At 38.5% G+C, this 25,295-nt stretch overlaps 1 protein-coding gene across 1 annotated transcript in view; it reads left to right on the top strand.

Annotated features, from left to right (window-relative positions):
* Positions 1-21,238: 21,238 nt before the first annotated feature.
* The window catches only part of LOC309803858 (dual specificity protein kinase CLK4-like), a gene marked incomplete at its 5' end in the record, with an annotated part of 214,810 nt that continues 210,753 nt past the window's right edge, over positions 21,239-25,295 (top strand). Inside the window, one exon of the mRNA XM_082620698.1 lies at positions 21,239-21,399. Coding sequence (XP_082476824.1) covers positions 21,239-21,399 — 161 coding nt within the window. The remainder of the gene's footprint in view (positions 21,400-25,295) is intronic.

The raw sequence follows: 25,295 nt of genomic DNA, 5'->3' as shown, positions 1-25,295 counted from the left end.
GAGTGCTCCCACATGGACACAGAAAGAGTCCCATAAAACTTTAAGCTACGACTGCTGCCCATTCCCTTTGTGCTGCTTGTGCCAAGAGGGAAAGGAGTGAGTCAGAATACTGACCCCGACCATTAGGAGGAGGCAGGATTGCTGTTACACGATGGAGACAGGAAGAACATGTTAGACACTGAGATGATCCACTTGGTGCTCCTGGGACTCTATTTTCCAGTCTTGACAGTAAATGGACAAGTATAGCAGCAATGACCTGAGAAGGACACAGTGACTAGGTGCTCAGACCACACAGGGTTGAAGGTCTGACTTACTTCACCAGGTGAGTCACCAAGATCAGTAAAGGAGCTAGCCAAAGACGAAGAGAATCTTTCTTTTCCCCTTGGTGAAATCTCTATTTTCCTACCTGGTATGTGAACAATGTGAACATGAGTCATAAAAGTCAGCTGCACTGAAACACTTCAGCCAGTTGTGGAAGAAGGAGAACATGGTTACCAGCTGTGACCTGGGAACCAGCTGTAGTGGAAGGTGCTATATATACTTCATCCCACTAGCCTACCTCTATTCCTCAGGAGAAGAGAACAACCAGAATCCTGGAAGAGTTGTTCTGGATGGAGTGGAGTTATATGAAGGAGGTGGATCTGAGTAGTAGAAGAGGATAGAGTGCTACCCAGATCCCACCTCAGGACCAAGGCACTCGTTCCTCCAGCTGCTAGAACGTCTGGGCTTTGCTGGCTTATACCTCATTCACTCTCCAGAAAACGCCTTCAGCCAAAAGAAGCTTCTTATCTGAAGTAACATGCTTTCCCTGGTGTCAGCCTACTTCTAATGGCTAGTCAATGTGTGAAGATAAATATCTGGACTCAACTGGGACAACTATGAAAGGTGACTTCAGAACTAGATTTCCTAAGAGGATCAGCTGGAGATCACCTCCACTCAACCCTGCTTCTCTTACATTTTTAGAGGTGTTATGCCCCAAAACATTCCTTAATAAACTTCTTGCCACAAATCTCAGAGTCTCAGGGTCTGTTTCCTGGGGGACCCAACGTATAGATTTCTGTTTCTGGGCTCTCTATTCTGTTCCATTGGTTTACCTACCTTTGTGCTAATACCATACTCTGTTAATGACTATAGACTTACTATAATATTAGAACATGTCCCCTACCTTATTCTTCTTCAAGTCACTTGGCTATTTGGGCCCTTTGTAGTTTCATAGATCTTTTAGAATCAGCTTGTCAGTGTACAAAAAAAGTCTCATTCTGATTTTGCTTGTGACTGCTTTGAACCTAATGGGTCAATGTTTAAAGAACTGGCAGTTTTTTTTAAAAAATATTGAGTCCTTCACCCAGTGAATTTGGTATATCTTTATTTAGGTCTTTCAAAGGTATCTTAGTAAAGTTTTTATCATTTTTGCCATAGAGGTTTTATGCATATTGTGTTAAGTTTACTCTCAGCTATCTGACTTTTTAAAAATATTTACTTATTTTATTTATTTAGGCTGCACCGGGTCTTGGTTGCGGCATGCAGGATCTTTAGTTGTGGCATTCAGACTTCTTAGTTGTGGCAGCATGCGACTCGTAGTTGCAGCATGCGGACTCAGTTGCGGCAGGCATGTGTAATCTAGTTCCCCAACCAGGGATCAAACCCGGGCCCCCTGCATTGGGAGCACGGGGTCTTACCCACTGGACCAACAGGAAGTCCCTCAGCTACCTGATTTTTTATGTTAATGAAAATGGCATCCTTCAAATTTAACTTTCCAACAATTTGTTACTTGCATATAGAAATATTTGATTTTTTTACATGATTTTACATCCATCAGACTTGTTCATAATTTATAGGTTATATTGCATTTTCTACCTATATACACTAACATCCACAATTATGATAGTTTGTTTCTTCCTTTGAAATTCATTTATTTCTTTTTCTTGCTTTGATGTGCTAGGATCTCCAGAAAAATACTGAGTAGTGTTGAAAAAAGCTTAAGGCAATGGAGAATAGCATAAGATGCAGCCAGATTTTGTAAAGCCTTATAGGTCCTAGTAATGAATTTGGATTTGTTTTTAATTAAAATTTAAAATTATTGATAGCCTTATATAGAGTAATCAGTTTAATATTTTTCAAAGATTACTAGAACTTCTGTGTGGATAATGAATTAAAGGAGAGTAGAGAGAGACCCAATTTATTTCATGGACACAGATACAAAAATCCTTTTAAAAAAAGTTTGCAAACCACAACAATGACCAAAATGTATAGATATGAAAGTTTTATCAGAAATGCAAAGGTAGCTTAAGTTAGAGAATATCTAAATATAATTTTTATATTACTGTAAAAAGCATATGACCATGTCAGAAGAAGCATAAAGAGCAAGTTAAATGCCTACCAAGAATGTGTGTGTGTGTTTGTAAATTAAGCAAATTAGAAATAGAAGGCAACCACCTTAATCTAGTGAAAAGTTGCTACCAAAAACCTGTTATACATATCTATCTTAATGGCAAAATCTTAGAAATAGTTCCTGTAAAATCAGACAGGACAGTGTTGCCCACTATTACTGCTTCTATTTATAACTGTCTTAGACATCACAGGAACAGAAGAAAAATAAGTGGTGTAATGGTTGGAACAGGTGAAACAAGTCCATTATTATTTGCAGATGATATGGTCTTATATAGAGAAACTCTAAAAGAATCCAAAGACAGAAATTTAGACATAACAAGAGAGTTTAACAAAGTGACCAGACATAAGATTGATATTAAAAATCAATTGCTTTTCTCTACTCTAACAAATGTTAGAGCTGCATGCTCAGTATAGTAGCCCCTAGCCAATATGCTAAATTGTGACTAATCCAAATTAAGATGAGCTGTAAGTGTAAAATATATATCAGATTGCAAAGACAGCATTTAAAAAAATGTAATGTATTTTATTAATAATATTTATATAACCAAGTCAACATACAAAAACCAGTTGCATTTCTATACACTAGCAATAAACTAGCTAAAAATAATCAAATAAAACACTCCCATTTACAATAGCATCAAAAACAATAAAATATTGGGAATTCCCTGGTGGTCCAGTGGTTAGCACTCTGTGCTTTCACTGCCGAGGGTGCGAGTTCAATCCCTGGTTTGGGAGCTAAGATCCCACAAGCCACGAGGCACAGCCAAAATAAATAAATAAATAAATAAGTAAATACTTAGAAATAAATTTAACCAAGGAGGTGAAAGATCTCTACACTGAAAACTATAAGACGGTGATGAAAGAAATTGAAGAGAACATAAATAAATGTAAGAATATCCCATGTTCATGGATCAGAAGAATTAATATTGTTAAAATGTCCATACTACCTAAAGCCATATAGATTTGATGCAATTTCTATCAAAATTTCAATAGCATTTTTCACAGAAATAGATAAAAACAATCCTAAAATTCATAGGGAACCACAAAAGACCCCAAATAGCGAAAGCAATCCTGAGAAAGAAGAACAAAGCTGGAGACATCACACTTCCTGATTTCAAACTATACTAATAAAGCTATAGTAATTATGACAGTATGGTACTGGCACAAAAACAGACACAGAGACTCATGGGAGCAGAATCAAGAGCCCAGAAATAAACCCACATGTATATGATCAACTAATATTTGACAAGAGAGCCAAGAACACTCATGGGGAAAGGATAGTCTTCTCAATATATGGTGTTGTGAAAACTGGATATTCACATGCCAAAGAATAAAATCGGACCCCCCTCTTACACTTCTCACAAAAGTTAACACAGAATGAATTAGAGACTTAAGTGTAAGATCTGAAATCATAGGACTTCTAAACGAAATTACAGGAAAAATCTTCCTGGCATGGCTTGGCAATGAGTTTTTGTATTGGACACCAAAGCACCAAGCAACAGAAGCAAAAATAAACCCATAAGACTATATCAAGCTAAAAAGCTTCTGCACCAGACACACAAAAATTAACAAAATAAAAAGGCAACCTACTGAATGGTAGAAAATGTTTGAAGCCATATATCTGATGAGGGGTTAATGTCCAAAATGCATAAGAAGTCATACAATGCAATAGCAAAAAAAACAAAAACAAATAATCCACTTTAAAAATTGGAAAAGGGCCTGAATAGACATTTTTTTTCCAAAGAAGATATACATGGTCAACAGGTACACGAAAAGGTACTCAACATCACTAATCATGGAAGTGCAAATCAAAACTACAATGAGATATCACCTTACACTTGTTAGAATGGTTGTTATCAAAAAAAGAGAGAGTGAGAGAGATAAGTGTTGGCAAGGATATAGAGAAAAGGGAATCCTTGTGCCCTGTTGGTGGGAATGTAAGTTGGTGCAGCCACTATGGAAAACACTATGGATGTTCCTCAAAAAATTAAACACAGAATTACCATATAATCCAGAAATCCAACTTCTGTGTATACATCTGGAGAAAATGAATTCACTGTCTCAAAGAGATATCTGCACCTCCATGTTCATTGCAGCATTATTCAAAATAGCCAAGACATAGAAACAACCTAAGTGTCCTTCAAAATTTAAATGAATAAGGAAAATTTGATATATGTACAGTGGAATATTATTTGGCTGTAATAAAGGAGAAAATCCTGCCATTTACAACATGGATGAATCTTAAGGGCATTAACTAAGTAAAATAAGTCAGACAGAGAAAAACAAACACTATATGATCTCACTTATATGGACTGTACAAAAGCCAAATTCACAGAAAAAAAAAAGGTAGCTTGGTGGTTTCCAGGGGCTGGGAAGTAGGGGAAATGGGGGGATGTTTGTCAAGTGGTACAAGCTTCTAGTTATAAGGTACATAAGTTCTCTGGACCTAATGTACAGCATGGTGACTGTAGTTAACAATACCATATTGTATACATGAAAGTTGCTAAGAGAGTAGATCTTAGATGTCCTCACTGCACAAAAAAATAATGGTAACTATATGAGGTGATGAAAGTGTTAACTAACCTTATTGTGGCAATCATTTCACAATATATACTTGTAGCAATCATCCCATTGTACAACGTAAACTTACATGATGTTATATGTCAATTATATCTCAATAAAGCTGGAAAAACTATATAAGTTACATGTTTAAATGATAATTTGATATATTGGATTAAATAAAACAATTTAATATTAATTTTACCTGTTCTTTTTATGTTTTAACCATAAATATTAGAAAAATTTTAATTATACTCATGAAGAGTTTCCAGAAGAACAGATAGAAGACCTTGACACATCTTTTCTCCAAAAGAAGCAACTAAAAAACTGATGAATTACTAGAAACAACCATTTCAGAACTCTGGAAATTAACTAAAGGTATACAAGTTGAGAAACATTTATTCAAGAAAAACTACTGAGCCTCGGTAAGAACAATAGGGTCTGTGACATTTTAACTTGGAACTTGTTCCATCCTCACTTTCCCCGACTCAGCAACATGGTATTATAGACCTTGCTGGTGCCAGAAGGGATTGATATGATTTGGAGTTCCAAGGAAAAGCCCCATGTCCACAGCTCTGTTAAAAACAATAGTGCTTGGTAGCAAACAGTCAAAGGCCAACACGGAAGCTGCCTAAGGCTGTAATAACAATAGGGGCAAGCAAGAGACCAGCCAAAAGTTTAAAATGAAGGGAATAAGACAGTTCAAATAAGGATATGAAAACTCTGACTTTTTCCTGCTGATTTGGAACGCTGTGCACACGGGTAAGCCTACATACACACACACAGGAAACACCAGAGAGGACCCCAGTCTACTGTTCATATCTGACTGACATTTAGACCCTGGGCAAGCAAGAAGTGAAAGCCCAGGCAGACTTGTTAACTCCCTGAATTTTGAATGCATTCCCTAACCCATACATAGATCACCTTTGCACTGAATGGAAGCCTAACCAACTCAAAGTGATAGAGTAGGGTAATTAAATGGTTAATTTGAATATCCCACTGGAGGATTGAAGACAGAGAGAGAATTTTAAGGGAGTCTGCAAGACTGTTGTAAGCTAATGACCATGCAAGAAAAGAATCCAGTAACCTAGCAACAATCTACACTACTTGAAGGAAGACCAGGCACATTCAAGCACCAGGCACACTCAAGCCACAAGTCCTGATAATTAAAATGCAAGACAGTAGATATGGGTTCTGAATCTTGTTACATGAATTCAGGGAGTTAATGGTTCTTGAAGAGTAGCATTTCTGCATGTGGCCAAGGCAGGAATATAGGTGAAAGGGGAAAAAAAAACTAGGTGAAAGGGGACATTATACTGAAACCTGATATGAAGTACCATATTTTAGTATATGTTACCACCCCTCTGCTAATATACGTATGTTTCAATAGTACCATGACAGTCCCATTTAGACCATATAGGGCCAAAGGAGGAACTAATGATGTAAGCCTTGATATCTACCACAAAATGAGGAAGAAGGTGGTCTTCTCCCCTCCCCACTTTTTCTTTGATTATAAAAACATAGCCTGCTTTGTTCTTGGGGCTGCTGTGCTCCCTTGCCTGCCCATTTGTATCTCTCACAAGCATCCTATGCTAATAAGCTCACTCTTTGCCAATCACTTTGCCTCACACTGAATTCTTTCTGCATTGAGAAAAAAGAACCTGAGCTTCAATAAGTCCTGACACCAGGTGAGCAGTTTCAATTAAAAGACAGTGGGTGTGAGTCGTCTCCTAAGTCAGGGATCATGGGTTCAAGTCCCAATCTGAGTTTTGGCTGAGTTCGAGTCACATTCAAGAAGGAGTGCGGTTTCAGCAGCATTCAATCTGACTGACTACTAAACTATGCTGACCCAAGGTAATCCCTAGGAAGCCAGAAATGACAACAACCCCAGGAGGTGGTATCAGAACAATATATTATCTAAAATGTCCAGTTTTCAACAACAACAAAAATAAGACGTGCAGATAAACTGGAAAGTGTGGCTATACACAGGATAAAAAGGCAGTCAATAGAAACTGTCCCTAAGGAAGCCCAGATATTGGGTGCAATTCATAGAGACATCAAATAGGTATTAGAAATATGTTTAAAGAACTAAGTGAACTAAGTGAAACCATATTTAAAGAGTTAAATGAAAGCTTGACAAAAATTCACACACACACACACACACACAACCAAATAGAAATTCTGGAGTTGAGAAGTAAAATAACTGAAATGAAAATTTTACTAGAGGGTCTCAACAGCACAATTGAGGCTGCAGAAGAAAGGATCAGCTGAATTTGGTGTAGATCAATGTAGATTATTCAGTCTAAAGAACAGAAAGTTAAGGGATGAAAAAAAATAATGAATGGAGTCTCAGAGACTTGTAGGATACCATTCAGCATATCAACCAACGTGTAATGAAAGTCCCAGAGGAGAAGCAAGAGAAAAAAGGGCAGAAAAAATATTTGAAGAAATAATGGTTGAAATTTCTCAATCTGATGAAAAACATGAATCTACACACCCAAGAAGTCAATGAAATTCAAATAGGATATAATCAATGTTACAACACTTTGACACATCACAGTCAGACTGCCAAAGGACAAAGAGAGAATCTTGAAAGTATGTGGAGTATCTTTTGATGTGCTTCTCAGTCATTTGTATATCTTCCTCGGAAAAAATGTCTATTCAGATCCTTCACCCATTTTTAAATTGGGTTCTTTGCCTTTTTATTATTGAGTTGTAAGAGTTCTTTACATATTCTATATACAATGCCCTTATCAGATATATGATCTACCAATATTTTCTTCCATTCTGAGATTGCCTTTTCACTTTCTTGATAGTGTCCTTTGAAGCACAAATGCTTTTAGTTTTGATGAAGCCCAATTTATTTTCTTTTATTGCTTATTCTTTTGATGTCATGTCTAAGGATATATTGCCAAATCTGAGATCCTGAAGCTATACCCCCATGTTTTCTTTTAAGAGTGTTATAGATTTAGCTCTTAGCGTTTAGGTCTTTGATACATTTTGTGTTAATTTTTGTATAAGTTATGAGGTAAAGGTCCAATTTTATTCTTTTACATGTGGTAATCTAGTTGTTCCAACATCACTTATTGAAAAAATTACTCTTTCTCTATTGAATGGCCTTGATGCCCTTGTCAAAAATCAGTTGAGTATGGACCTATGAGTTTCTGAATGCTCAGTTCTATTCTACTGTTTTACATATCTACCTGTATGCCTTTACCCTTCCCCCATCTTCATTACCATTGCTTTGTAGTAAGCTTTTATATGGAGAAATATGGATCCTCCAACTTTTTTTTCAGGCTTGTTTTGACTATTCAAGGTCCCTTGCAATTCTACATGAATTATAGGATCAGCCTGTCAGTTTCTACAAAGAAGCCAGCTGGGATTTGGATGCGGATTCCATTGCATCATTAGATTAATTTGGAGAGTACTGTCATCTTAACAATACTGTTCATCTTCTGATGAACATGGGATATTTTTCCATTTATTTAGACCCTCTAATTTCTTTCAATGATATTTTGTTATTTTCAGTATAGAAGTCTTCCAATGTTTTTGTGAAAATTGCACCTAAGAATTTGATTCCTTTCAATGTTATCATAAATTGAATTGTTTTCTTATTTTCATTGTTAGATTATTCATTTAAAGTGCATAGAAATACAATTGATATTTATGTATTGATCTTGTATCCTATGACCTTGCTGGACTCATTTATTAGTTTTAATAATGCTTTATTGGATTCCTTGAGATTTTCTGTACATAATTTCATGTCATCTGTGAATGGATATAGTTCTACTTCTTCTTATTCAATACAGATGCCTTTTATAACTTTTCCCTGTCTAAATTGCCCTGACTAGAACATTCAGTACAATGTTGAAGGAAAATGATGTGCACAGACATCCTTGTCTTGTTCCTGACATTAGGTAGAAATCATCCAGTCACTTACCATTCAGGATCATGTTAAACATGAATTTTCATAGGTGCTCTTTATCAGGCTGAGGATGCTTCCCTGTATTCATAGTTTCCTTCTATTTATTTATTTATTTATTTATTTATTTATTTATTTATGGCTGCATTTGTTCTTCATTGCTGCTCACGGGCTTTCTCTAGTTGTGGCGAGTGGGGGCTACTCTTCATTGTGGTGTGCAGGCTTCGCATTGCGGTGGCTTCTCTTGTTGTGGAGTATGGGCTCTAGGCACATGACCTTCAATAGTTGTGGCTCACGGGCTCTAGAGCACTGGCTCAATAGTTACGGTGCATGGGCTTAGTTGCTCCACAGCATGTGGGATCTTCCTGGACCAGGACTGGAACCCATGTCTCCTGCATTGGCAGGCAGATTTTTAACCACTGCACCATAATGGAAGCCGTATTCATAGATTCTTGAGTGCTTTTATCACATTGAATTTTGTCAAATGCCTGTGTCTACTGAAATGATTAAGTGGTTTTTATCCTTTATTCTATTGATATGATGCATACCCTTTTCTCCTCAAATAATTTTAAAAACAACTGCATAAAACAATAATTATAGTGCTCACTTCAGCAGCACGTATCCTGAAACAATTATAAAACATTGTTGGTCTCATAATGTTAAAGATATACTTTACAGTAAAATAGCACAAAGGAGGGGGTAGGAAGAGAAACATATTTGAACAGTTTCTGTGTAATATTGGAATTAAGTTAACATTAATCTGAAATTGTTTTTTAACTTAAAATGCATATTTTATTCCTCACTTGAAAATATCTGTTTAACACAAAAGAAGAAAGTAGAAGAGGACAGAGGCACCAAAAAAGATATGAGATATATCCAAAACAAATACCAGGAACACCCCACCCCCACCCCAGTCAAAGCCTCCGCCAGGCAGCACAGGTCCTGGTGGCCTGCGTGCTGCCCCCAACAAAGCCTCCTTTGGCCATGCAGGCCCCAGTGGGCTGTGAGCCATCCCCCTCCAAAGCCTCCTTTGGCCATGCAGGTCCCAGTGGTTTGTGCCATGCCCATGGAAGCCTGCACCCCAGATGGCTTACACTAGCACACATGCTCCAGGCCAGCTTCAGGAGCAGAAGCTGGTGAGAGGAACACACGCAGAGGTGGGTCCGACAAAGCAGGTCCAGAGACCTACCTAGAGGTCTTGCAGGGCCTCCTGGGGAGTCAGGGGTTGACTGTAGCTCTCTGTGGGTGCAAGGACAATAATAGCGGAGGCACCAGGGAAATTTTTACTTTTTAAATTTTTTTATCTTTTAATTTTATTTTTTACTTTTATTTTTTAAATATATTTATTTCTAATTTTTTTGAGCATAATCATATAATGCTTTTAATAAAGGCAAATAATATAAGGCAACAGGAGAAAGGTAATTCAAAGAAACATCCAGGAACAAGCTTCCCAATGTCCTTATTTGCCTGAAGACATGATTCATCATCTCTGAATGAAACTGCTGTTATTTGTGCTGATGTACATGCGCTGAAACTTGGTTTCAGGAGAGCTCAGGCAGAAGTTTCCTGCAGAGTCTAGTCACCTAGTGAAGATAGGATATCTAACTGATTACCTCAAGTGAAAATTATCAATAAACAAATTAGTCATACGTTCGACTCAGGAATTCTTTTTTTTTTTACAACTTTATTGGAGTATAATTGCTTCACAATGGTGCATTAGTTTCTGCTTTATAACAAAGTGAATCCGTTATACATATACATATGTTCCCATATCACTTCCCTCTTGCATCTACCTCCCTCACACCCTCCCTATCCCACCCCTCCAGGTGGTCACAAAGCACAGAGCTGATCTCCCTGTGCTATGTGGCTGCTTCCCACTAGCTGTCTACCTTACGTTTGGTAGTGTATATATGTCCATGCCACTCTCTCGCTTTGTCCCAGCTTACACTTCCCCCTCCCCATATCCTCAAGTCCATTCTCAAGTAGGTCTGTGTCTTTATTCCTGTCTTACCCCTAGGTTCTTCATGACATTTTTTTTCTTAAATTCCATATATATGTGTTAGCATACGGTATTTGTCTTTCTCTTTCTGACTTACTTCACTCTGTATGACAGACTCTAGGTCTATCCACCTCATTACAAATAGCTCAATTTCATTTCTTTTTATGGGTGAGTAATATTCCATTGTATATATGTGCCACATCTTCTTTATCCATTCATTGGATGATGGACACTTAGGTTGTTTCCATCTCTGGGCTACTGTAAATAGAGCTACAATGAACATTTTGGTGCATGACTCTTTTTGAATTATGGTTTTCTCAGGGTATATGCCCAGTAGTGGGATTGCTGGGTCATATGGTAGTTCTATTTGTAGTTTTTTAAGGAACCTCCATACTGTTCTCCATAGTGGCTGTACCAATTCACATTCCCACCAGCAGTGCAAGAGTGTTCCCTCTTCTGCACACCCTCTCCAGCATTTATTGTTTCTAGATGTTTTGATGATGGCCATTCTGACTGGTGTGAGATGATATCTCATTGTAGTTTTGATTTGCATTTCTCTAATGATTAATGATGTTGAGCATTCTTTCATGTGTTTGTTGGCAATCTGTATATCTTCTTTGGATAAATGTCTATTTAGGTCTTCTGCCCATTTTTGGATTGGGTTGTTTGTTTTTCTGTTATTGAGCTGCATGAGCTGCTTATAAATTTTGGAGATTAATCCTTTGTCGGTTGCTTCATTTGCAAATATTTTCTCCCTTTCTGAGGGTTGTCTTTTGGTCTAGTTTATGGTTTCCTTTGCTGTGCAAAAGCTTTGAAGTTCCATTAGGTCCCATTTGTTTATTTTTGTTTTTATTTCCATTTCTCTAGGAGGTGGGTCAAAAAGGATCTTGCTGTGATTTATGTCTTAGAGTGTTCTGCCTATGTTTTCCTCTAAGAGTTTGATAGTTTCTGGCTTTACATTTAGATCTTTAATCCATTTTGAGCTTACTTTTGTGTATGGTGTTAGAGAGTTAAGTGTCAAGACACTTTTTAAGAGGGACCTCATTAAAATGGAAAAGAATTTCTCATTTGACGTAGGTAATTTTTATGAAATTGCCAGGACTATCTTTTGAAATGGATTTTATTACTTGAAAAACTTTATTTTTTTTTTACCTAGAGTTTGATGAAGAGATGCTAAGTAATACTGAAGAATGGAAAGATCGTATTATGCACTTCAACAAATCAAATTGGAAGGTCAATTCTCAGTTACCAATTTTATGCCAACACATGTTCAGTAGAGTGGGTCATAATGCTGATTATGAGAGTCTTTTTTCACTAAAGAATAGTAGTGGACAAAAGAATGAAATAAGGGACTTCCCTGGCCGTCCAGTGGTTAAGACTTCCCCTTGCAATTCAGGGGATGCAAGTTCAATCCTTGGTTGGGGAGCTATGATCCCACATGCCTTGCAGCCAAAAAAAACAAAAACAGAAGCAGTATTGTAACAAATTCAATAAAGACTTAAAAAATAGTCCACATTAAAAAAACTTAAAAAAAATGAAAGTTTATGTACAATTTAAATAGAACACAGATTATAACTGCATTAAATGTCTAAGCAAATTCTACAAAACAAGGAACTGTTGAGATCCAAACCATCAGGGAAACATAATTAAAGAGATGTAATTTAGATATGTAGAGTTTGTTTCAGATAAATAATAAATTATTTTGTAGTAGAAGTATGTCCCATGTAATGTTTCTTTTATTTTAATATATGTAGTTGATTCTCGTTATTTGCAGGAATTAGGTTTTATAACGTTGCTGAAAACACTGAATTGGTGACTAGATACTCATCCCTCCTAGGAGAAATAAGGTTGGGTTTCTGTGAGCCTCTGGTTCACAATACTTTCATCATCCAATCAGCCCATAATTTTTGAAATGTGGTTTTCTGTTTACAAATACCTCATCTAGGGCTTCCCTGGTGGCGCAGTGGCTGAGAGTCCGCCTGCCGATGCTGGGGACACGGGTTCATGCCCTGGTCCAGGAGGATCCCACATGCTGTGGAGCTGCTGGACCCGTGAGCCGTGGCCACTGGTTCTGCGCGTCCAGAGCCTGTGCTCCACAACGGGAGAGGCCACAACAGTGAGAGGCTGGCATACCGCAAAAAAAGAACAAAACAAACAAACCTTACCTAATAAACCTCGTTGATTCATTAACATTCACCTCATGACCAAAAGCACTATTACTCATGTCTGAATGAAGCTTATCTAACATTCATATTTTCTCCATAAGGTGCATGATAACTTTCTTGCTTTTAGAAACACTACATAGAACTTCAGCACTACACTTAGGGGCCATTTTAAACAGGGAAGTCACCAAGAAAAAGCACAAAAATGTACTATTAAATAGACTGCGAAAAAGGCACTTCTTTTCAGTATGAGAACTGGAAAAGAAGGCAGAGCATTGCCTTGCTTGACTTCAGCTGGGAATGTACACATTGAGAAATTTTTTGCTGCTCTGCTCATGCCCATGAATAAGCATGAAGGCACTATGAGTATTGATTTGGGGGGTTACAAATAAATTTTAATGAGTAGCTGAATCCACCAATAATGAGGATTGGTTATATATAAGTATTAACTGGTATGGACCTATTTCCACAATACATTGAGAAGAAAAGTTACAACATGAAACTTAACTAAAACTTTAGAAGCATTCCCTTTACAAAGAGGAATCAGGCAAGGATGTCCCTTATTGTTGCTTCTAAGAGAGAAGGTGGTGAAACAGAATAAAGAACATAGCCCTTTGGGTCCAGGAAAAAACTCTCACTGGTGGTGAACTGGGATGAGGTTCAGATGGAGGTGAAACATCAGCTTATGCAATAGCTGGAGGCACTTGAATAGTATGGGGACAATTGCAGTTGTAAGAGTTATTGAGTTGTCTGCCTTTGGTCAGTTGTTTTAAAAGCTCTGAAAATGGAAACTGAGAAGATCAGGTCAGCCAGCTGTCAACTTAAGGCACACTATTGACTCAGCTGTCTCCTGTAGCCACAGGGAAGACTGTGTTGAAAATTAGACCCAGGGCAACAAAGCTACAAAGTAAACTGAGTGCATAGCCTAAATGGTCTCTAGGCTAAAGTTCAGAACTCTGAGAAGCACATCTCTAGTGTATTTAATATATTGTCTTTCCAATTCACTCTCTAACCTTTATTTAAATATATACGTATCCTCGAAAACATGTGGTGTAGTTGCAGTTTTTAAATATCTGCCTAAATGATATTGTTTTATAAATCACATTTTCTTCTTCATTCAGCATTAACTTTTTAGGTCTATTTATATTGCTATATGTCAATTTAGCATAAATTTAGCAAAATTGTTCATTGCTTTTAACTAATGTGTAGTATATATCCATTTTACTTATATCCATTCCCCTAGTTGAGTCCTAAGGAGATGAAAGCCAGTAAGAAATTCTCTGTGATAAGAAATGATTGGGACCTTCAGAATTGTGAATTCTGATACAAAATTTCAGTTCTTTTTGTTTCTGTGCTGTACCCACCCTCTGGTATTCTCAAAATTTTAAGCCTATTCCTCATAAAAGGTACCTAGTCTTTGGAGAATCAAGGAGAAGTCTGTGTCAATACTTGGTACAAAATGTTCTGAAGCAAAGACAGCAACTGCAGATGAGATGGTATAAGGGAATTGAGGGATAGAGCCAGGAATGGGAATTTAGAGTGAGAGGTGACAGGAAGCCACCAGAGAAGTTAACACCTCTATAGAAATCATCAGAATACTCTGAAGGATACTGTACTTCCTACAATTACGTGAAATAGGAGCTTGATATTTATACATTAAAATAAAAGGTAACCCCAGAAGATTTGGAGACAAATATATATTACATGTTTTCATATGCTTATGTAGGATTCTACAATATTCATAGGAAATTTAGAACTTAGGAATTTACTTAGGCAAATATATTTTCCCTTCAGTGGTTTCACTGGATGGTTGATAGTTGAGACTATTGGTAGCAGGTGTTGAGAAACTAATTTATTAACCTAGTTCCAAAGCCCTTTCATTAGAGGTAGTGAAAATTGACAAGGAGATTGGAAAGATCAGCTTACCCTATTCCCAAAAGAACCTCTGAATTAAATCACTCCTGGCACCCCTCCACTCCCCACCTTTGATACACTGCAAAGTGCACTGTGCATCAGGGAATGTTTCTGGCACTGTTTGATGATTGGATCCTGCTTCATGGTGTGCTGTATGAATCTCCTCACAACCAGTCTCAGGAAATATTGGAGAAACCTGGGATGTTATCCATCTTAGGCAGCATGGGATGCACGGGAGACCCTTTGTGACTTGCTGTTGAACAGTGAATAAGGCACCCTGGGACCTTTGATGACCTTGATGTGCTGGAGATAAACTGAGTCATTGTTTCATCATGAGGAGCCCTTGATGATATATCACCTTGAAAAGTGCTTTTTTTAAGACGAACTCCTTTGATCTTGCTGAAAGATGAACTCAGCCTGGTTTCCCTAATGACTAAGTAAAGTAAGTTGCTTTGTACTTTGCTGTATGAGTTGAAGCAGCCAGTAGAACGGGTTAAACACAAGAGCTTTGGAGCAAGTAAGTCCTGAGATTGAATCTCGGTTCTGGTACTTGATAACTTGACTGCAAGCAAGTAACCAATGATCACTTTACAGTGTTGTTTAGATTATTAAATGAGATCATGTATACAAAGTAGTTAGCACATAATGAGTATTTAATTGATAGCTAAAAACACAAAAAAATCTAATTAAATACAGATTGGTAATTATCAGTAATAGCAACTTAGAAATTATAAACTCATAAAGGTTTATAGCTTTGTAAAGATTTCTCCATATAGCTGACAATCTTTTGTTAAACGTAATTTACACAACAATTTAGACTTTTACTCTGGAACTCTGCTTTCAGAGATGACTGTTTCCTATATCTGAAGTTAAACTTGTAGAATGTCTGTGCTAGAATATATGATAAGAATATTCCTCTGGTTGCTCTTCAAAGCTAAGATTTTCTTTATATATGGTTTAACTTAAGGATTTCTTAGACATACTTGTTCTTGTGTTGAGACAAAGTTACCAGATTGGACAGATTTTCTGGTGTTAGTAGTAGATTCTGAGAAATTAGACAGACTTTTTATTAAGTCCTCTGACACAAGGTATTCATTTTCCAGGTAACTGACTTAATAGAAAGGGTTAAGGTGCCAGGTAAGATTATTAAGCCAACTGGCCCAGGGATTCTGGGAGTAAATTTCAACCTTTGATTTAATCCAACTTAACCCAACTGAGCAAAACAACCAAAAGCAGCTTCCATAAACAACCTACAAATATGTACTGGGTTGTAGCCACTGAGATACCAAAGATAATATAAATCAGGTCCTTGTCTCCAGTCAAAGCACATAAGCCACAGAGAGTAAATAGGAGCACCATACATGTCGACCTCCTCCTGATCATGACACACTTTCAAATATTAGACCTTAATATTTAAGTGGCAGACAAACTTGAAGATTCAAAATGACACTAAAATAAGATAGCAGCAACTACAAAGCAGACTCCACTACTGGGTAACATTGTTTTGTGATGTCTATAAATCCCTCTGTAGGGGGCCTTTCCACTTGGCTGTCTTTGAACTTTCTATTGTTGTTTGAGCAAAACTGTGCACTGTCCTGACCACATTCTCTTTTAGCCTCACAAGACAAAGATCCTTCATGTGCCAGGAAAAAAGGGGAACTTTTCTTTGCTGCCAGCTTAATTTATGCCTCTATATGCCTCAAGCTGAGTCCCACTTTACCTCGCAAGATGGCCCAGTCTACTCAGATAAACATTCCAACTGATAGATGTCCCTGAAATAGTAGGTGTAATCAATTGTAGAACCAATACATTTCACACTATGGGCAAAATTGGTCATCATATTTTGGTGGTTCCAGGCACACCAGTGTGCCTTGGCCAACTGATTAAGGACCTCATCTCTAACCAGAGTAGTCAAGAGCAGGGAGATGGGTGGGAACTCATGTAGTCAGAGATAGCATGTTAGAGATAGACCTCAAAGGATGGGTAAGATTTACAATTGTAGATGCATAAATGGTGGCTATTCCAGGTGAGGAGAATAACGTCTGTTTCATTCTACAGCATAAAGAATTTTCACTTCCAATTTTCCAAGTATCTTTTCAACTTCACTTCTTCACTTCTTAACATGGGGTACAATCTCCATAACAATTCAATTTATCCAAAGTACGTGGCACACATTTTCTACACTATTAGATCATGAAATGACAGGGCCCTCCTTTCACCTAACAAGGTACAAGGTACAAACCCACATGTTATTGGATTTATGCCTGCAAGAGTCCAACCGTGCCCTCCCAAATCTGATTTCTGACTTTCTCTTTTATCCATCGAATGTTTGTCAGAACACAAAATCCCCTTGACACTTTTCAGGACCAACCCTACCTGACTCCTTCCCAGCATTTGTCACTGTCGGCCTTTCCCTCATTTAAACCCTTCTCTCACTTACTCTGACACCAAACTCTTGGTTCTCCTCTCCTTCTGATCATTCCTTCTCAGGCTCTTTTCCTCTGTCCCTGAAGTGCTCCCCAGGGCTCAGATTTTGGCCCTCTTCTCTCTTCTCACTGTACACGCTCACAACGGGAAACTGTCTGGGGATCTTTAGAACTGCGAAATACCTTATTTGAGGTAAGCAAGCCCCTTAACGGGGCTCACTAGCTCTCAGACATTACTCTGCATTGGTTAACTAAAACTGACTCACAGGAATAAATAATGGGGAAAAGTTTGTTAGGGAAACTTCCAGCTACCGAATCTGCCCAGGAGGCAGGGATCACAACAGGAAAAATTTTGTAAGGAGTCTCAACTGAAACTTATTTTTTTTGTTCTTATCAGGAACACAGGCCTTAAAAAGATAAGCACCTCTGAGCTTGTTTCCTAAGACATCTTATTTATCAGAATCCATTTTTAGACAGGACGTTCCAAGCGGGCTGGACTACACAATCGCGTTCACTGAGCTAACCCCAGCACCAGCCTGGGCCTAGCACCGAGACGGTTTGGGGTTTGTCTATTGCACGGTGGCTCTGCCTGACAGTTCAGCCGTGCTGCGGCCCACTGGGGTGGGAGAGCAGGAAACGGAGCCAAGGTTGGCTCGGCTAAGAGGTGCTGCATTCAGCATAACTCCTCGAGTAGCAGCAGACACGTGCCACAGGCTTAAGTCGTCTCCTCCTGACTTCAGCCAGGTTCTCCCGCAATGAAAACAATCTAAGGAGTCGCCTCAGCCACTGCACATCTCAGGGCCGGGACTGCTCCGCCCACGCAGCAGCGTGGTGGAGGGCCGGGCGCGGCCCTGACGTCACACTGGGCCCCGCCCCTTAGGGGCGGGGCGGGAGCGCGGGAGCTCTGTTACGCAGGCGCCTTCGTCCTATATAAGTGGCGCTAGAGGCCGAAGGTGGGGTTTTGGGGAGATGGTTTTGCTGTCATTTTGTCGGGTGTTTGTCGCAGCGACAGGGATTGAAGACGGCGGTTTGGTGACAGTTATTGGCCAAAGGGCCTTTTGCTTTTGAGGAGGTAAGGTTTCGGATAGGGTGTTCTGGGCTGGGCGGTTTCCCAGTGTTTTAGGTCTCGAAAGCCAGGTGTCAGAAAAACGACAGGATTCGGGGCCTCGGCGACCGGGGTTTCTTCGGGACACAGCTCTGCTCGTGGCATTTGAAACCTAAAGTTGCCCCGGTGTCATGGTAGATTTAAAATCCTAGGGCGGAAAGGCCTCGGCTCTGCCGCTGACTCGTCTCAGAGAGGCCAGGCCACTCATATCACGGCTCCTTAGGCCCGTGACCCGTCCCGCCGATCAGAGTGAGACCCTGCGAGAGCCTCCTGGGGCAAGTGTTGTCCTAGATCAAGCCTTACTCTGGGTCCCTGGCCTCGGCCGTTTGTAGCATTCTGGGATTTTCCGAGGTCAGACTTCTGCCTCTGAGTGCGCCAAAGGCCCTGGCCAGGTGCCCTGGCGGAGAGGCGAGGGGTGGGGACTGGGCGTCCGAGGAACTGCTCGTTTGCGAGTCCAGGTGGTGGAATTTAGCTCGTGCTTGTGAGAGGTAAATACGGAGAGGCTCATCCTTTGTGCGAACTGTTTTTTTCCTAAAGTGGAGCATAGTATTGTTGCATCAGATGTGCATTTCTGATACTTTTGGATCACCCTGTCCTTGATTACTTAAGTAACCATGAAACGCTTATACTATTCTTAGGAAACAGCGCTCCAAACTGACCACGTCAACCACCTGGTCTTATTTTAGAGCTATCTTTGTATGATTGTGCTCCATACATACACCCACAGGCTTCTTGTTATCCATTACATACAGTCCTCTTGGAGCCATCTAATCATAACTTTAACCTACATAGATATTTTTATATAGATAACATCAAATTGTCGGGTAATATAGGGTGTTAAAGGGCAGTAGAGAATCAGGTTTCTAAGATGGATATAAACATCTGATGTTTGTTGTATCTGATGTTTTTATTGAAGGATGTCCGATGATTCTAACATGTAGGATTCTTTGTTAATAAGAAATAGTGTGATAATTCTAGCTAGTTTTTCTCTTTTTTTGTATGCGAAGGAACCTAATCTGTATAACCTGGATCTGGGATTCTTCTCTTGGCCTCCTGAGAAAATATTTCTGAACAGTAGTGGTGGTGGGGGGGAAGGCTTCCTATCAGCTGAATTAAATTTAAAGTAATGAACTTGGCTAGAGAAATAAAAACCTTTGGCTCTCCCAAGATGCTTATTTTAATATTTGCATATTGATAACTGTGGTTATTTAAGAATTCTGCCTTGGTGAGCTAGTTATGGCCTACTGATAGTAGAAGGAAAAAACCAAAACTGAAGCAGACACACGTGTTTTGCAAAAAATGCATTATAATAATCATAGTAATAAACCTCAGTCATCAGATGTTGTAATTTTGCTTGCTATGATTTAAGAATGCTTAACTAAACAATTTTAAAGAGTTCCTATGTGGTTAAAATATAATTTGGGTAATTGAAGGGTTAGAAGAATTCCACTAGAAATATAATTTTTTTGATGGCTTTTCTGATGGTCTTTTGGCTCAGGTTAATTTGTAATGTCATTTATTTCAGTTTCCCATATTCAAATGACTATGTAAATCAGAATGCTCACTTATCAATTTCCAGTGAGAACCCTGACTCGAGTTTTAGGATTTTTGTTGGACCTAAGAATCAACAAGAGAAGTGAGTTAAAAGATCTAAATATTTGGTGGCTTCGGTCCCTGATGGCATGATACCTACATTTTCTTAGGGAATACCTCCCAGGAGATGCCTCATTTTAAAGTCTTTTAATTCATTTGAAATCTTTTAAATTTTTTACTTGAATTTGTCTGCTTGTTACTGAGTCATCTGGGCTAACTGAAGGAGGTTAACTAAGTTGGTTTTGCTCCATTTTACCTGTTTTCAGCTCCTTGCTGAGTTGTGAACCTCACCCTCTTCAACAGTTTGGACATCACTGTTAAAAACTTAACTGCTTTGTGAAAGAATTAAGATGGGAAGAGGCAGATAGGGATGGCATTGTTAGAACACAGATCGTGATCCTGAATGCAACCTGTGAGGATGTAGATGGAGTCAAGGAATTGTCACAATTATCTGATTTCAGTGTGACCCTATTCATCCTTATAGGTTCATTTCTTTAGTCACCCCAGATCTATAACAAATATGTTTAATTTTAAGAATGGTTGCAGGATGATCTGAAAATAAACAGTCATCTCCTATATTCTATCCCTAAGTGTTTCTCTGACTTCAGTTATTTGTATCACAGTATTTCAACAAAGCTGCATGACACTTGTGATATTTGTTTTAAATTAGTTCACATTTAAAGTTAACATCAATAACTTAATAATTTGATTATATCAATAACTTAAGAGATTAGTAATAATTTACCATAGAAAGAAGGTAATGATAAAAATAAAACCAAAAAAGTTATTAATTTCTAGCTAGATATTGTTGTCTACTGAAGGCTGTAAGCCTGAATCCTGGCTCTTTTTTTAAAAATGGCAGTTAGCAAGTGTTAGTTGAAGATATGCACCAAGCTGAGAATTTATCCAGAAGAACGGAAAGAAAATGCATTCAGGTCTCACAGTGTTATCGTTTAGTGCTAGGTGTGTGTGCCACTTAGAATCATCTGACATACCAGTGGGACAGTGCCTCCATGCCTTGGGAACCATTACCTACGAAGATTTTAGAACCTGTAGGACCCCATGTGCTGGGGTTTTTCTATTGAATTAATAGTAATGTGAAATATTTTATTTACTAAATATAACCATCTGTAAATTCCACAACTCACTTTTCATTTCCATTAACAGATGAGTCATTCCAACAGAACTCACTGCCCTGACTGGGATAACAGAGAAAGCCTGGGACATGAAAGCTACAGTGGAAGGTACAAACGGAAGAGGAGATCCCACAGTAGTACACAAGAGAACAGACATTGTAAACCACATCACCAGCTTAAAGAATCTTATTGGTAAATTACGCTTGAACTAGTACCATTTTAACACTAATAGTTGTAATGACTTGTCATTAGCTTATATAACTTTCATCTGTCAGATTGTTTTATAAATCAGTCAACAAATACTCATTCAGAAAATATTTACTGAGTGCCTATTATATGCTAGCCACTGCTGTGAATAGAACAGAGTTCCTGCTCTCACATATCTGTGTCCATTTGGGAGCTGTAGGAGACAGTTGATGGAGTCCCAGCTGCCAGTAATATAGTTGTGGGAAATGAGACACACGAAAGTTAAGTAAGTGATTAAAGGACCAGTGAGTGCCTTTAACTTGTATGTAGTAGGGAGAGCTGTACATTGGGGCACTTATTTAGGGTTCCACAAATGAGAGCTAATGAAGGGTGGGGAAGAGTTCATCCAGATGAGAAAAATAGCATGTGGTGTGTGAGAATGTTAAAGTGTGTTGGGGATTAGTTGCCTATACTGTATTCTACAGGTTATATTTGTAGATAAGGCCAGTGGATATGTTTGGGATTTTTAGAAGCTTGGCTGTTGTAAGAAGGGCCTCAATAAAAATTTCCAATGGCATGTGTCCTGTTCTGTTGTATTCTTACCCGTGTAAAATTTGGAGGTACTACGTTTATATAGAATTGAAGGAATTTTTCAAGTTCCTAAATGATTAAACAAAGCCTAGGTGAATAGAGTTTCTTTCATTCTGTCCTCCATTAATTTCCCTTTCTCATTTGTTTTTGTTGGTTCCATGTTTTCTCCTTGTTTTGTGCAGATGTTCCACTGGGACTGTTTGCCAGATTGCTTTCTAAATTAGCCAACTGGGGTTACTTTAAAAAACAGTATGCAATTTTTTTCCTTCTCCATGCCAAAACAGACTTGTTCTGTAGAACAGTGAGCTTGTTGTTAATCAGTGCAGACTAATCATTCTTCACACACTATCATATGGAGGGAAGAGGGAGAATCTATGCCAGGATTTCAATGACCTGAGCTAATTAATGTATTATACAAGAATATCTGTACCCTATATTAAGATAACTACAAAATACTCTGTAAGGCTGAACATATAGTACTAACCATTCATGGATTTATTATGCATTGTATGTGTCGAAAGGAAGTGATATGAATGATGAACAGTTATTCATATTCATAATTAACCACAGAAAGATGATACTGAGTCAGTGCAATAACCACTAGGCCAATAGTTTCTTCTTTGATATTGGCACCAGAGATGTCTGGTGGTAATTGCTCTCCGTAATCTGGAGTAATCTAATAGTCATTTTCAAGATTCAAAACTTTATAAGAGTGTTTTTTTGTAAAATTATAGGAAAAAAACTGAAAAATACAGAAGCATATAAAGAAGGTACTCTTGGTAGGATGCTAGTCCCCCATTTGGATGTAAAGTTATTTCTTCTGAAAACTATCTTTGTATACAAATCTTTGCCTCTGAATATTTCCTGAAAATAGGTTCTAAGAAGGGACAGTTTCAAGTGAAAGGGTGTGAACTCTTATAAGGCTCTTGCTACATATTCACATATTTTTCCACATATTTTTCTAGAAAGTTTGTACCAAGTTACACTCCCTACGACATGCTGTCACCAGTCTTGTCTATTTTGAAATGCCAAGAATAGTGTTTTCTTTTCATTTGAATGTTTAAATTTCTGCTGAATTTGTCCTCTGTCATGTGCTTATTGAACACTTGAATATTTTTTTAATTGAAGTCTAGTTGATTGTGAACATTATTTTTGTATTCTTAGCCTATTTTTTCTATTAAAGCATATTTTTCTTATGATTTATCAGCGCTTTTATTGTAGATCAATTATCTTACCTTTTTTCCTATATATTTCAGAGTGTCTTTTCTTTCTGATTTGTAAGTAGCCTGTGAATTGCTCCCTTCCTACAAGCTTAATCAATTAATTCTACACAGGAAGACTGATGTGGCTGTGAACACTGTGAACACATTTTATATCCTTAAATGTCTTGTTGTAACATAGAGTATCAAGCCTTAAACCAGTGATTCTGAAACTTTAGTGTGAATAGAATCACTTTGGAGGTATGTTTAAAATGCATAGTACCAGATTATTCAGTGAGTCTGACCTGGGGTCCAGGGATCTTCATTTTTAAAAATTCAGTATTTCGATATTGTTAATAAACAGACCACCCTTTGAGAAACACTGTATTAAGCCCTTTAGCCTGGCATGCAAGATTTTGGATGATCTGTTCCCAGCTTATTTATTTGCCTATGTTCCCCTATGTGAAAATTGCTCTTGCTGAAATTGTCTACTTACTAGTTCCTAAGTAGCATGTAGACAAACTCATCTCTAAACCATTCTGGCTAAAAGTACTCTATAAATGTAAGATGGTAATATGCCATTTTTCTTTCCTGGCACTTCTTCTACTTCCTACTTTATCCAAATCCTGATGTCCCTATAAGATGCAACTCTTCCCTTCTTTTTCACGAAATCTTCCCTGACCATTTTAAGCATTATGAGTTTTTTCTCCTAAGCACTCATATCCAGGCTTTTGGCATTTCCTGCATGGTTGAGTTTTGTTTGATTTTTGTGTGAGTAATCTCAAATTGAACAGTTATTTGTTGGCAGGGATTTTGCCTCATATATTTTTTATCTTCCACAGGACCTGTGTGGAAATAAAAATGAATGCCCATAGCCTCATTAGTCTTGGCTGTTTTAAAGAACTACAGTGAAATATTCACTGGACATTCAGTGACTCTTTTTAGAAATTCAGTCAGTCTGTTCATCCTGTTCACTCTGTCCATATAGCCTTTATAATTCTGTAGACTTTGTTTATCTAATCTCTAAGGCTCGGTTGTTGTAGGCTGAAGAGGTCCTCATCTTTTTAGTTTATCCTCATAGTATTACTTCACTCCATGTTTGTTATTCTACAGATTATTTATGGATTATCAGCAGCTCTAATTTCATGCACTAGTCCAGCTAAGGATTATTAGTGTTAGAGTTTTCCGATACATTTTAGACTTTTATGGGAAGGATGCCTTACAGAATTAAACAGATGCCCTTTAGAGTATGGTAATTTCTAGTTTGACGTATTGTAGATCTCTCCCTTAACGGTTCGAAGCAACTGATCAGATCCCTGACTTAGACCCAGATTTAGACCCTAATATCCTGAGTTGTTTCTCCAATGGCTAGAACTTAAGGCTGACACTGGGGAAAGGGGGCTTCTGCATCTCCCCAGCCTGGATTTGATGCCAGCCCTGTTGAGTAGCAGTTTTAGAGATGCTTCTCCTTTATTTTTGCATAAACCAGCCTCCTGAGCAAAAAGAATGACAACATATTCTGGGAAAAAGAACGAGGTTAGTGAGGGCAGTCTAGTTAACATCTGTCACTCCATTGCTTGTCAGGATTATTTTAGCTGGTGTGTCTGACTGGGCAGGTGTCCCCTCTCTCCCTCAGTGCTCCACGTGCATCCCTCTTGAAGCTTCACACTGTTGAAAAGGATACTCATCCCAGGTAGAGAGGGGGACGGGAAACTGGGTCAGTTGACTCTGTCTTTTTCTTTCCATCAAATCAAGGCTGCTTAACTGGAATCCATTGACTTCCTGAGGTCCATGATCTCTGAAATTCCTTGCCAAGATTTGTTTACGCATTTGTGCGTTTCTTAGGGGAGAGGGCCCATACCTCTCAATTAGATTTTCAAAGGGATGTGTAGATTCAGCAGTCAAGCACTATGGGGCTTACCTGGTGGTGCAGTGGTTGACAGTCCGCCTGCTGATGCAGGGGGCACAGGTTCGTGTTCCGGTCCGGGAGGATCCCACATGCCACGGAGCGGCTAGGCCCATGAGCCATGGATGCTGGGCCTGCGCATCTGAAGCCTGTGCTCCACAACGGGAGAGGCCACAACAGTGAGAGGCCTGCGTACCGCAAAAAAA

The sequence above is a fragment of the Mesoplodon mirus genome (genome assembly GCF_964341445.2).
Source record: "Mesoplodon mirus genome assembly, chromosome: 5".
Lineage (NCBI taxonomy): Eukaryota > Metazoa > Chordata > Mammalia > Artiodactyla > Ziphiidae > Mesoplodon > Mesoplodon mirus.
The sequence above is the reverse complement of the archived record's forward strand: the minus strand, read 5'-3'. Positions and strand labels throughout refer to the sequence as shown.